The sequence below is a fragment of the Octopus bimaculoides genome, chromosome 1, assembly GCF_046866305.1.
Source record: "Octopus bimaculoides isolate indiv1 chromosome 1, ASM4686630v1, whole genome shotgun sequence".
In the NCBI taxonomy this organism is placed as follows: Eukaryota; Metazoa; Mollusca; class Cephalopoda; order Octopoda; family Octopodidae; genus Octopus; species Octopus bimaculoides.
In genome coordinates, this window is record NC_142928.1 from 2,946,171 (window position 1) to 2,960,149 (window position 13,979).

Genomic DNA, 13,979 nt, shown 5'->3' on the forward strand with positions numbered 1-13,979 from the left:
TATATATATATATATATATATATATATATATAGTGCCGCTGGACTGGCTCTTGTGCAGGTGGCACGTAAAAAACACCATTTTGAGCGTGGCCATTGCCAGTACTGAGTGACTGGCCCTCGTGCCGGTGGCACGTAAAAGCACCCACTACACTCTCGGAGTGGTTGGTGTTAGGAAGGGCATCCAGCTGTAGAAACTCTGCCAAATCAGATTGGAGCCTGGTGCAGCCATCCGGTTCACCAGTCCTCAGTCAAATCGTCCAACCCATGCTAGCATGGAAAGCGGACGTTAAACGATGATGATGATATATATACTTAACACGGGGCTTTCTTTTTAAATGACAGAATTTAAGATATTGGACCAGTCAGTGTTGGCACAAAGAATTGAATGAAAATGACTTCATCCGGGAGTAGAAACTATTTCACAGAGCGAGAGGAAGAATTTGATGGAATCTTTCTTGCACTGAACAGAAACGTATAATAGAGAAGGAATTATGAAACAGTTCTTACCAGCTGTTATTAATGTTGTTATAAAAATACTGGAAAACATCTTTAAAGTTCTGGTTGTTGCTCTGAAGAGAAATTATATAAAAGTAATATTATTAAGAAAAAAAAAAGAAGAGAGAATTTTTTTTTAAATACATCTTTTTTTTCTTTTAATCTTATGCGATTTGATTCAAAGCTGAAAACACACACGCACATCACACACATGCGCGGACGCACGCACACACAGATGCACACAAAATCAGCAATTTAGATTTTGATATTAAATTCACCATTTTGTCTGATCATTTCGTTTGTTTTGCAAAATTCTTGATGAGAAATCTGTTTTGAAGGAGATTTATGTTTGGAGGGTCATTCGGAGGGCCACTTGTTGATATTTTATATTCAGTTTTATTAATATTAGTCAACTAGTTAACTAATTAACCAGTTAGCTAATTGAGTGTTTGAACTATCATTTCATTGATCAATCAGTCAGTTTGCATGTCAGAATCCTTTTGTTTCTGCGATCTCATCAAAGATAATCGCTAACATCATTGAAGTAAGATTATATCTTTCCTGAGGTGGCCCATACATACATATATAGGTATATTCAACCATCCACTTGTCAATCCGTTCGTTCTCCCACTCTCCCTATATGCACGTATATGTGTTTATATATAAACGTACACACACACAATATGTACATATGTGTGTGTGTGTGTGTTTGTGTGTGTGTAATCAGATTTAAAAATTGCACAAAAGACGATAAAGGAACACACTGAAAATTCCCACACAAAACGTGGGCATGCTCTTTCCTCATCATTTATCATCTAAAAATCATAACAATTTCGATCCTTTGACTGTAAGCTCGTTCATTTTGGTGGCATCAACAACAACGAGATGCTGGGAAGAAGTGAACGAACGTAAAGTAGGGTGCGGGAAACAGTCAAATGACACAAACAGTTGGCACAAATGTAAATATACATACAAAATAAAGGTCTTACGGCCATGAGACAGCTTTAAGACAAGACGTGAAGAAATAATGCTAATGGAAATATATATAAATATATGGGCGATCTTTCGGTACGAGTTCCTAAATATCGCCCTTTTCTGTAAAAAGTGTCTTCGGCGATCTTTACCAAAGATCGGCCTTTTCTGTAACACCCGCACGATCTTCACTACGGTGGCCGATATTTAGGAACTCGTACCGAAACATCGCCTATATGCATGTATGTATATATACCTATATATTTATATCTATATCTCTCTGTATGTATGTGTGTGTGTGGTGTAGTATGTGTGTATTGTGCACGCGCGCTGATATAGTACAGAATGGAGAAAGGTTTTGCTACTTTCCTTTAAGTTACTTTTCCCAATATTAAATTCCCTCTATTTCTCTATGTTACCACTTGTTTGATAAACTTAATTTGCAATACATTTGGACAACCAACTGTAATCCTACTGTAATATGAATTAGATTAGTCTTTTGATAAGACACATTCATCCTAACTTAGACAACATTCCATGTGTGTGGTGCTCCAGTATTGCTTTAAACAAAGGAGTAAAAGACATACGGTCTAATTTTGAAGTGATTCACATTTTAACAAACGTTGGCAAATACTGACTTTTACATGAACGAAACTTTTGATTTGTGAGGGTGTTAGATGACGGTATGTGACACTCATGCCTTTCCAGTGGTCATTAGCAGCACAAGTAAGCTGATCACATTAAAAATATTGGTTCCAAATTTTAGCACAAGGCCAGCAATTTCAGGGGAAGTGGTCAAGTCGATTACATGGACCCCAGTGTTCAACTGGTGCTTATTTTATCGATTCCCAAAAAGATGGAAGGTAAAATCGATCTCAGAGCATAAATACAGAAGAAATGCCGTCATTCCTTTTGCCCAACATCCTAACGAGTCTCCCTGTTGGCCGTCTTGATCACGTTAAAATTATCGATTACTTTCGGTCTAATTTCATTTTGTAAGAGATAATTTAGTGTGAAATAATTAATGGCAGAGCCTATAAAAAGGAGTATATCGGTGGTCCGGGACCTGGAAAACCAAAAAGGAACTGGACAGCGAATATCTGATGGGGACACTCCCTCAATAAATAAATTAATAAGCAAATAAATAAATAAATTATTAATAATAAATAAATAAATAAATAAACTCAGAGCCCCTTCGAATTTTGAGATGAACCTTGACCACTGGGGTCCTAAAGGATTCTTGGTGCATCTTGTTCCAGCTTTCAGAATTTCTCTTGGAGGCTCTGGTACATACAAAATATGTACGTCCCACGGAATAAAAGACGAAAGTTTCATTCTGACAATATTGATATTTGAATTGTTTTCTCTTCCATTATAATTCCAATCACAACTAGGATGTCTTAAAAGTAAATAATATTGGCTTCAGTTCTTAACGGGTAATTTATTTTATCACCCCACCCAAGGCCATTTTAGTAGCATTATGGTACCGGGCGAATCTATCACTGACATAGAACACAACATACACAGATTAGAATTGGATTTCTAGACTCGTGAGATCAGAATTGGATTCCTAGAATCTATCACTGACATTGAACACAGCATAGATTAGAATTGGATTCCTAGACTGTGACGACTTCGGGCAACAGCTCAATGTGCCTGTGCATTAAGATGTCACTGACCCCACCCTGAGAAGATATAAGGCAAAGTTTGACCTTTATGGGATTCAGAAATTAAAGAGTTATAACTGCTATCATAAGTTAGTTTGTCATTCTAATGATAAAAAAAATTGTGATTCTTTTGTATTTTAGCCTGCTCTGTTTAATTTTTTCCTACTAACTTCAGTTTATAATCAACATCTTTGTAACAATTCATGTTATTTTGTTCAATCCCTGCATTTCACCAGATGTTTATCATTCACAGTATTTTTTCAAACATAAAAAAAAATCAGTTTAAAGACAATGTTCTTTTCCCTCGCCGTCTTTTACATTTGTTCGGTTATTTCGTCATAGATGTTCTAGTATTTGCTGAAAACACAGACAATTGAATAGATTGATACAGTAGAAACAGCCGAGAGGTCCTCGGTTTGTACTCCATCTTCAGTGCTTCGTTGAGTCCGTACAGGGCCGGCACTACAAGACGATCGCACAGGGCGTTAAAATCTAACGGCATTAGAAAAGTGAAAGAAATGTAACATTTTTTAAACCTTAACTTTTTAATACCCATTTCTGTCAATGAAGAGTTGTTGTATGTGTTTGAAGAACAGCAGAAAACTTAATCGTCATCAGGTAAACTTTAGATACAATATTGTATCTTATATAAGCAACTGTTCTTAGCTGTACCCAGCGGTCATAACAGAGAGAAGAGGTGCTGATTGTAGGGTTAATCTTAGGGCGACAACTACCCTGGCATTCGTTCTGAGTCTGTGATCAAGTTACTTAAGTCTCGGCGACCAAATCCGTTCATATGACTCACAGTGTAAACACAACTACGTCGAAGAGAAGACGTGTGCTTTAATTAATTTCTCATTACGATTTTGTTGAGAGACCCTAATTTGCCTAGCTTACCCAGTCCCTAATCCGTTATAAGTTAGTATGAATGCTGACAGCCAAAGAGATAATTAAGCGACGTTACTGCATTCAAAAGGCCATGCAAAAGAATTCCGCGACCAACATATTGCCAGCGATTCTCCGGTTGAGAACCCTTGACCTAACTAGTGATAGATGATAAATAAATGAATACACGATTGAAAGCTTAAGGAACAGAGAGAGAGAGACAGAGAGAGAGAGAGACAGAGAGAGAGAGAGACAGAGAGAGAGAGAGAGACAGAGAGAGACAGAGAGAGAGAGACAGACGGAGAGAGAGAGAGAGACAGACAGAGAGAGAGAGAGAGAGAGACAGACAGAGAGAGAGAGAGAGAGAGAGAGAGGTGGGGAGATAGGTGAGAGAGAGAAATAGAGAAAGAGAGAGATGGGGAGAAAGAAAGAAAAATATTGCATTCTGCTTATGAAAACAAACTAACGGGAGCTGTATTCAGTAGCGTGTTGGTTTAATTAAAGAAATAAAATAGAATTTACCTTGGTTTTATCGACAGTAAATGACCTGCAGTGATTTGCTACCCACTTCCACTGTGCCGGTCCTAGTCGCAAAACGTAGCACAAGTAATTTTTTTTCTTTATATACTTCATGTCAAACGCCTCAAAGTTCTCACCAAATCAAGTTTTCATGAAACCACGGGTTTTGTTCGCTTGATTTTCCTTCTTGTTTTCTCTTTCTGATTTCTTTTCTTTTCTTTTTTCTTTTCCAAGTCAAATTTAATGTCCATTGTCATCTCGGTTGTGTTTTGCCAAAAAGAACATCTCCTTCAATCATACGAGAGGTAAAAACGTACAGATTTATAAAGCCATCCTGAGTGATTGCAGCTAAGTCCTCTCTATTTTATTTCCTACTTCCAATATTTTAAATAATTGTATGGAATACGATAAAGATTTCTTTTAGATTAACTCAGCCTTGCTGTTGGAGAATTGTATTAACATAAAAGCACATATAGGCACAGAAGAAATATGTTAAGACATACGTACATACATACATACATACATACATACGCTGAACTATTGAGAAATCTACAGTTACTCTATCCACATTACAAGTTCAGGTTTATACCTGTAATTATTGGAGATCTGGGATATGTAACACACTGCCTAAATACCAATCTTGAGAAATTAGGCTTCTCAAAACTAGAAATGAGAAAGCTAATTTGAAGACTACAAATCACTGGAACTGTAAAAATCTGTAAAACTTTCCAGAAGTTTATCATTTAAATATATATGAGCCTGTCTAGATATGTAACTATATGCATGAGAATATATATATATATAAAGCATACAAATCTGCACATAAACATACATACATGATGGCCGACCACTCGTGACTGAGGAAGACCATTGCTGACCTTTAGGAACATTGTGTGATCTAGGACTAACTTATATTTTGCATTTGTTACTCCATTGGTGGCTAATGAGCCCTGCTCTTGACAAACATACATGACTGCAAACATTGCAAATCAAGCTTTCCCCATTCACTACACTAGCAGTGCGCTTTCGAGTAGCACACTTAAATTCTTCAAACCAGTCTCTGTGACTAGCAGTAGCATATTCCAGTGTTTCAGCAGCCCATTGAAGAACCTGGTCTCGAAAATCTTCCCATACTGTAGTATTTTCAATGCTGGACAAACAAGTCTGAAGCTCTTTCCTCAACACAGCATCATATATCTTGTGGACATTCAGACGCCCAGGAATGCAAACTGGTCCTCTTCTCTCTTTCACTCTAATTATCATTCGGAACTTTGCTCGCACCAGACTGTGGTCTGTCCAGCATTCCGATCCATGAAAGGACTTGACATTACAAATTTCATAGATGTCATGCTTGCGGATGATGACAAAATCCAGCAAGTGCCAAACTTTAGACATTGGATGCATCCACATTGTTGTGCGATCACTTTTGTGCATAAAACGAGTGCTTGCGATGTAAAGTCCATGTTGATTGCAAAGCTCCAGCAGCATGAGACCATTGCTATTCATTTTCCCTACACTAAAACTTCCTAGAGAATTCCATGTTTGCTAGTCTGTTCCAACCCTGGCACTGAAATCCCACAATAGAATGACTTTATCAGAATTGGGGATTTTCCTAAGTATGACTCTCAGCTCTTTTTACTCTTTTACTCTTTTACTTGTTTCAGTCATTTGACTGTGTCCATGCTGGAGCACCGCCTTTAGTCGAGCAAATCGACCCCAGGACTTATTCTTTGGAAGCCTGGTACTTATTCTATCGGTTTCTTTTGCCGAACCGCTAAGTTACGGGGACGTAAACACACCAGCATCGGTTGTCAAGCGATGTTGGGGACAAACACAGACACACAAACATATACACATATATATATATATATATATATACATATATACGACAGGCTTCTTTCAGTTTCCGTCTACCAAATCCACTCACAAGGCATTGGTCGGCCCGAGGCTATAGTAGAAGACACTTGCCCAAGATGCCACGCAGTGGGAATGAACCCGGAACCATGTGGTTGGTAAGCAAGCTACTTACCACACAGCCGGGTATAAAAGATAGTTTTATCTTCATCACAACTAGTCAAAGTAGGTGCATAGGCACTTATTAGAGTAGCAAACTGCCCATCTTTCAGGGACAATTGTAGAGTCGTTAGATGTTCATTTATAGGAACAGGAAGCTCCTCCAACTCCTTAAGGATATCAGAACATACATACATACATACAAAACAAGATCCCACAATGCATCTGCAGTACTAGATCCCAACATTTGGGATACTTGATTGGTCTGTAGAGGATATCCACTCCATAGACATCAAAACCCGCAAAATCCTGACAACAACTGGGAACCTCCACAGAAACAGTGATGTTGACAGACTCTACCTAAGAAGAAATGAAGGTGGTAGAGGCCTGAGATCAGTGCAGATGGCCTTCGAATGCTGTATGGTATCACTCAGGCAGCATTTGCTAAACAACAGCAGCAAAAATAAATATATTAATGCAGTCCTGAAAAGGGAAGTGAGCAACATTGTACGAGTTGGCTGTGAACTCAAGAAACACTCTCTTCCTGATGATCTCGTATACAGCCCCAAAAGAGCTGGGCTCTCTTACCTCAGAGAAGACCTGGATGGAAAGCACTCAACATACAAAAAAAAAAAAAGACCATGCATGGGTATGTTGCCCAGAAGCTTGAAGACACTAGAATTGATACGAAGCACAGCCTTTCTTGGACACAAGACCACTACATCACATCACACTTTCAGGGCTATGCGTTTGCAATCCAGGAACAGGAGATTGCCACAAGGTACCTGGTGAACAAGAAAGACAGTGACACTCTTGTAATCCCAAGGTGCAACCACATGTGTAGGCTATGTCACGTTTCTGTGAAAGACGTTACACATATGATTAGCAGCTGTCCTAAAATATCATCATGGTATTACCTCCCTATGTGGCACGATGTTGTTGCTAAAACAATTTACAACGCCATCTGCAAAAAAGACTGTCCTGAAATAAACTTATAAAATCCCTCTGTTATGGAATTCATTCATAAGCACCAACTCAAGTAATACTGGTGGAATATTTCCAACAAAACTTCTGTTAAATGTTAGCATAACAGACCGGATATTGTTGTTTGGGACAGAGGGGCAAAGGTATGTACCATCATAAAGGTCAGCTGCCCTGCAGATATAAATATCTCTTTGAAAATCGAAGAAAAAGAGGATAGCTATGGACAACTGCTTCGAAACCTCCAGCTTTTATATCCAGACTATGAACTCATATTCACACCAATAATAATTAGAGCACTAAATTTTGTTAGTAAATGCTTAAAGGAGAATCTGGATAAACTGGGATTTTCAGAAAGAGAAATTGAGCGACTTATTTGTACATGACAAGTACAATCTGTGAGTGGAACAGTAAAAATATGCAAGATTTTTCTCAAGTTCCAAATGTGAATTTGTCTGTGTTAACTACATCCTAAAGATGGAGCCCTGTATCTTTGTTGGAAACTTGCTCCCTCCTCACTGGAAGATTTGATAATTAAAAAATAGAAGAGACATACATATATACACATGGTTACTGAAGTCTCAGCAGTTGCCAAATGTACTTGCTGCCATAGTTGCTGCTATTGAAAAGCTCAAAAAAGATTCATTTCCAGCCCTCATACAACTAGCTGAGAATCAAATGCTTGTTTGCCCTGTTAAAACATTTCAAAGGGAATACTGCAAGGATGGCATGAGTAACTTTTTCAAGAAGCAGGCCACTTCAAATATGACTCCTCATTAGGCGGGTCACACTAGTAAAAAAAATTAAAGTAATTTTTTGTCAGGCATGCTATTTAGGCCGCACTTGACCAATGACTGCTCTAGGATGACAGTCTTCTAGTGCCTCTGTTTATTTTGGTCCTAAATCCATCTCTTTTACAAAACTTGGCTGCTCCTACTATTATAACAGCAAGAAATGCTAATTTAACCCTTAATTTTTTTGTGAATGAGCTAAAGACAAGTCAGGTGAGGTGGGCATGTACCTTACCATAGCAGCTGCATTCATTCTTTGTCGGTATATTCCCTGGTCCTCCTGGGCGACCTGTCCAACAGAGTCCCAGTTAGTCCCCATCTCCGCGAAATATCTCCTCATCTGCTGAACTCACGCCATTACGATCATGAGACAAATACTCTAATCACTAATCCATGCACCTGATATTACAGACACGCCTACATATACACTCTAAGACATACACATACACACCTACAAACAAAAATTTAAAGTAGTTACACTACAGACTTATTTGCATAATGTGCGATGTAGTAAAATAATAAATCATATGCACCTATATTCTTTTCTACTCTAGGCACAAGGCCCGAAATTTTGGGTGAGGCGGGGGTCTAGTTGGTTAGATCGACCTCAGTATGTAACTGGTACTTAATTTATTGACCACTAAAGGATGAAAGGCAAAGTTAACCTTGGTGGAATTTGAACTCAGAACGTAAAGACAGACGAAATATTGCTAGCAATTTTCCCACCGTGCTAACGTTTCTGCCAGCTCGCCACCTTAGGTGCAACCTATATTGGAAAACTCATAATAAATTTAGATAAATTAAACCTTAAATTTTAGCCCTTCACAGTGGAATTTTAAACAGGTGTGACTACATCTTATTGTCTTTTCATAGCAGTAAAATATAGGAGATTGCCCTGACACTTTTCATGAATTGCTGATCATTCATCAGTTTGTCATTGATTGAAATTGTGATTTGCGATAAGCTCTCAATGACAGGATACTTGTCTTCTACTGAATGGTCAGCAAAGTGTATAAGATGCCAAAGCAATCTTTTTTATATTTTCTGCATTCGAAGAGAGGGTGAGATGTATTTTCTAGCTGAAAATTATTGTGGAATGAGAGCATTATGAGGTGAACTTTAGAGTACTATCACCCCCTAAAAAAACTACTATGCCCCCAGAAATGGCCGTCGGACCTTAAGGACTTATAAATTTCTATCTGGATTTAACATTCTGCACTTATACTCCACACATTCTAATTTTAATATCGTTTTTATTCTAAGTCAGGCTATATTCTTTTGTATTTTGTGGCCATGCTGGAGCACGGCCTTTAGTTGAGCAAATTGACCCCAGAACTTACTCTTTGTAAGCCTAGTACTTATTCTATTGGTCATTTTTGCTGAACTGCTAAGTTATGGGGATGTAAACACACTAGCATCGGTTCAGGGTGGGGGGACAAACAGCCACACAAACATACACATACACATGCATATACATATATAAATATATATATATGACAAGCTTCTTTCAGTTTCTGTCTACCAAATCCACTCACAAGGCTTTGGTCGGCCCGAGGCTATAGTAGAAGACACTTGCCCAAGGTTCCACACAGTGGGACTGAACCTGGAACCATGTGGTTGGTAAGCAAGCTACTTACCACACAGCCACGCCTGTATAATTTTAATATATTTTTAGTGTATTTATATTGATATATTTATATATATTTTTTAATGTATTTATATGTTTCATCAACGTTTAATGTCCATTTTGCATGCTGGCATGGGTTGGACGGTTTGACTGGGGACTGGAAAGCCAGGAGGCCTCACCAGGCTCCAATCTGATCTGACAAGGTTTCTACAGCTGGATGCCCTTCCTAATGCTAACCATTCCGAAAGAGTATAGGCAGCACTAGCATCGGCCACGTTCGGATGGTGCTTTTAACGTGCTACCGGCACAGGAGCCAGTCAGTGCAGGGGGACTGGTATTGGCCACGTTCGGATGGTGCTTTTTACATTCCACCGGTATGGGGAGCCAGTCAGGTGGCACTGGTAACGACCCACGCATGAATGGTGCTTATTGTGTGCCACGAGGACAAGAGCCAGCCAGGCAGCACTGGCATCGGCCACGTTCGGATGGTGCTTTTAACATGCTACCGGCATAGAAGCCAGTCAATGCAGGGGGACTGGCATTGGCCATGTTCGGATGGTGCTTTTTACATTCCACCGGTATGGGGAGCCAGTCAGGCAGCACTGGCAATGACACATGCATGAATGGTGTTTAATGTGTGCCACGAGGATGAGAGCCAGTCAGGCAGCACTGGCAATGACCCATGCATGAATGGTGCTTATTGTGTGCCACCAGCACAAGAGCCAGTCAGGCAGCACTGGCATCAGCCACAACTACAATTTCCATTTGATTTTTGATATTCATTTTGATGTATTTATATATGTTTAGTGTATTTTTAATGCATTTATATATTTATATATCTATATTTTTTAATGTATTTATGTATTTATATATCTATATTTTTTAATGTATTTAAATATTTATATATCTATATTTTTTAATGTATTTAAATATTTATATATCTATATTTTTTAATGTATTTATATATCAATATTTTTTAATGTATTTATATATTTATATATCAATATTTTTTAATGTATTTATACAGGGTGTCCACAAAGTCTGGGTACATGGGGATTAACACACTTTAAAAAATTATTATTTCTTAAATTTAATTGTTTATGTTATGATTTTATTTGCTCCATGTACCCACATGGGGATTAAAACATACTTTAAGAAATTGTTATTTCTTATATTTAATTGTTTATGTTATGATTTTATTTGTACGATGTACCCAGACTTTGTGGACACCCTGTATATATATATCAATATTTTTTAATGTATTTATATATTTATATATCAATATTTTTTAATGTATTTATATATTTATATATCAATATTTTTTAATGTATTTATATATTTATATATCTTGAGAGAAAAGCTGAACATTAGAAGCATCAGTTGTGGCATGCAAGAGAGACGATTGCGCTGGTATGGACATGTGGTGAGAATGGATGAGGATAGCTGCGTGAAAAAGTGCCACACCCTAACAGTTGAGGGAACCCGTGGAAGAGGTAGGCCCAGGAAGACCTGGGCTGAGGTGGTGAGGCAAGACCTTCGTACATTGGGCGATGACTACTGACCGAGACCTTTGGAAATGTGCTGTGCGTGAGAAGACCCGGCAAGCCAAGTAAGATCGTTGCCAGTGCCCCTGGACTGGTTCTTGTGCGGGTGGCACATGAGATGCACCATTTTGAGCGTGGCCGTTGCCAGTACCGCCTGACTGGCTCCCATAGGATTTTCGAGTGAGATCGTTGCCAGTGCCCCTGGACTGGCTTGTGTGGGTGGCACATAAAAGACACCATTTCGAGCGTGGCCGTTTTCGTGCGGGTGACACGTAAAAGCACCCACTACACTCTCTGAGTGGTTGGCGTTAGGAAGGGCATCCAGCTGTAGAAACTCTGCCAAATTAGACTGGAGCCTGGTGTTGCCATCCGGTTTCACCAGTCCTCAGTCAAATCGTCCAACCCATGCTAGCATGGAAAGCGGACGTTAAACGATGATGATGATGATGATGATGATGATATCAATATTTTTTAATGTATTTATATATTTATATATATATATATTTTTATAGCATGATTTTGGGCGTATAATATTTTTATAGCGGAGTATATTTTATTATATGTGTATTGATAACCCGTCTTTTGCTTCTCATTAGCATTTTCCTTTTTTCACTCTCTTCCATCTTAACCTTGAAGAAAGACTCTGTCTGAAACATTGAATACCTGGTCTCCCTACTCACACACACAGCAATTTTCAATTTATTTTTCCTGTCATTACACACATATGTTGCTTAACCCTTTTGTTACCAACCTGGCTGGAACTGGCTCTGTCTCTATATACAAATGTCTTGTTTTCATAAGTTTTGAATTAAAATCTTCCACCAAACCTTAGCCACAATTTATGTTGCTAACACTAGCTGAATGATAACTAAGTTATTTTACTAAATTCTTTGTTATATTCAAAATTAATTGTAAGAAACACAGAACATCTCAATAAATACAGTAATGAAAGGGTTAAAATATATAATAGAGAAACAATTATCAACCCTTTTGTTATTAACCCGGTTGAAACCGCCTCTGGCTCTGAGTACAAATGTCTTGTTTTCAAAAGTTCTGAATTAAAATCTTCCACCAAACCTTAGTCACAATTTATGTTCCTAACACTAGCTTAATGATATTTTACTAAATTCTTTCATCATCATCGTCATCGTTTAACGTCCGCTTTCCATGCTAGCATGGGTTGGATGATTTGACTGAGGACTGGTGGACCAGGAGGCGACACCAGGCTTCAATCTGATTTGGCAGAGTTTCTACAACTGGATGCCCTTCCTAATGCCAACCACTCTGAGAGTGTAGTGGGTGCTTTTACGTGCCACTGGTACGAGTGCCAGTCAGGCGGTACTGGCGATGGCCACGCTCGAAATGGTGTATTTTACGTGCCACCTGCACAGGAGCCAGTCCATCGGCACTGGCAATGATCTCGCTCGAATGTCTTTTCACGTGCCATTGGCACAAGTGCCAGGAAAGGTGACGTTGGTAACAATCACGCTGGTGCTATTTACATGCCACCAGCACGGAAGCCAGACAGCTGCTCTGGCAACGATCGCGCTCGGACGGTGCTCTTAATGCTCTACTGGTACAGGTGCCATCACGATTTTGCTTTCGCTATCTAAAATAATTGAGAGAAACACAGAGCATCCCACTCAATATATCTGGTAGGTGATATACTCTCTTTTATGTTTCAGTCATTTTGACTGTAGCCATGCTGGAGCACCACCTTTGGTCGAACAAATCAACCCCAGGACTTATTCTTTGTAAGCCTAGTACTTATTCTGCTGGTCTCTTTTGCCGAACCGCTAGGTTAAGGGGACATAAACACACCAACATTGGTGTCAAGTGATGATGGTGGGGACAAATGCAGACACACAAATACATACGTACATACATTTATTTATATATATATATATATATATATATATATGACGAGCTTCTCTCAGTTTTCATTTACCAAATCCACTTCCAAGACTTTGGTCAGCCCAAAGCTATGGTAGAAGACACTTGCCCAGTGCAACTGAACCGGGAACCATGTGGTTGGGAAGCAAGCTTCTTTCTTACCACACAGCCACTCCTGTGCCTGTACGTTTTTTTTTTTTATTAATTAAAACTGAAGATGTGAGTTTGTCACACAACTCGAGTTTCATCCCACCGTGATCCTCAGGCTAAAGGTCAAATTGACGTGAAACTCAAGTCACAACACAAACTCTCAGCTTCAGCTTTAATAAACATCTACAAATACATACATACGTATGTATGTATGTATGTATGTATGTATGTCTGTACATATGTATTTATGTCTGTGTTTATGTGTTGAAGGAGTTTACCAATGACAGTTGAACTGACCTTTTTGTTTATGCATAACTGAATCTTCAGTTAGATATCTTTTTTATCCATTATATAAATGTTCTTTATTGTTATATCTTTGTGAATTACTTATATCATAATGATATTATTACTGAGTCGATCAAAAAATTATGGGGGCATCAAC

The 13,979-nt window shown here is 38.6% G+C and overlaps 1 protein-coding gene across 3 annotated transcripts in view; it reads right to left on the reverse strand.

Moving 5' to 3' along the window:
* Positions 1 to 4,616, reverse strand: part of LOC106871109 (uncharacterized) — a 64,324-nt gene extending 59,708 nt beyond the window's left edge. For all 3 annotated transcript variants that reach the window (XM_014917412.3, XM_089347674.1, XM_089347667.1), the window contains exons 1-2: positions 4,542 to 4,616; positions 508 to 569 (exon numbers count right to left, since the gene is read on the reverse strand). In XM_014917412.3, the coding sequence (XP_014772898.2) occupies positions 508 to 547 (40 nt within the window). In that variant the 5' untranslated portion in view covers positions 548 to 569; positions 4,542 to 4,616. The remainder of the gene's footprint in view (positions 1 to 507; positions 570 to 4,541) is intronic.
* Between the last annotated feature and the right edge of the window lie 9,363 nt (positions 4,617 to 13,979).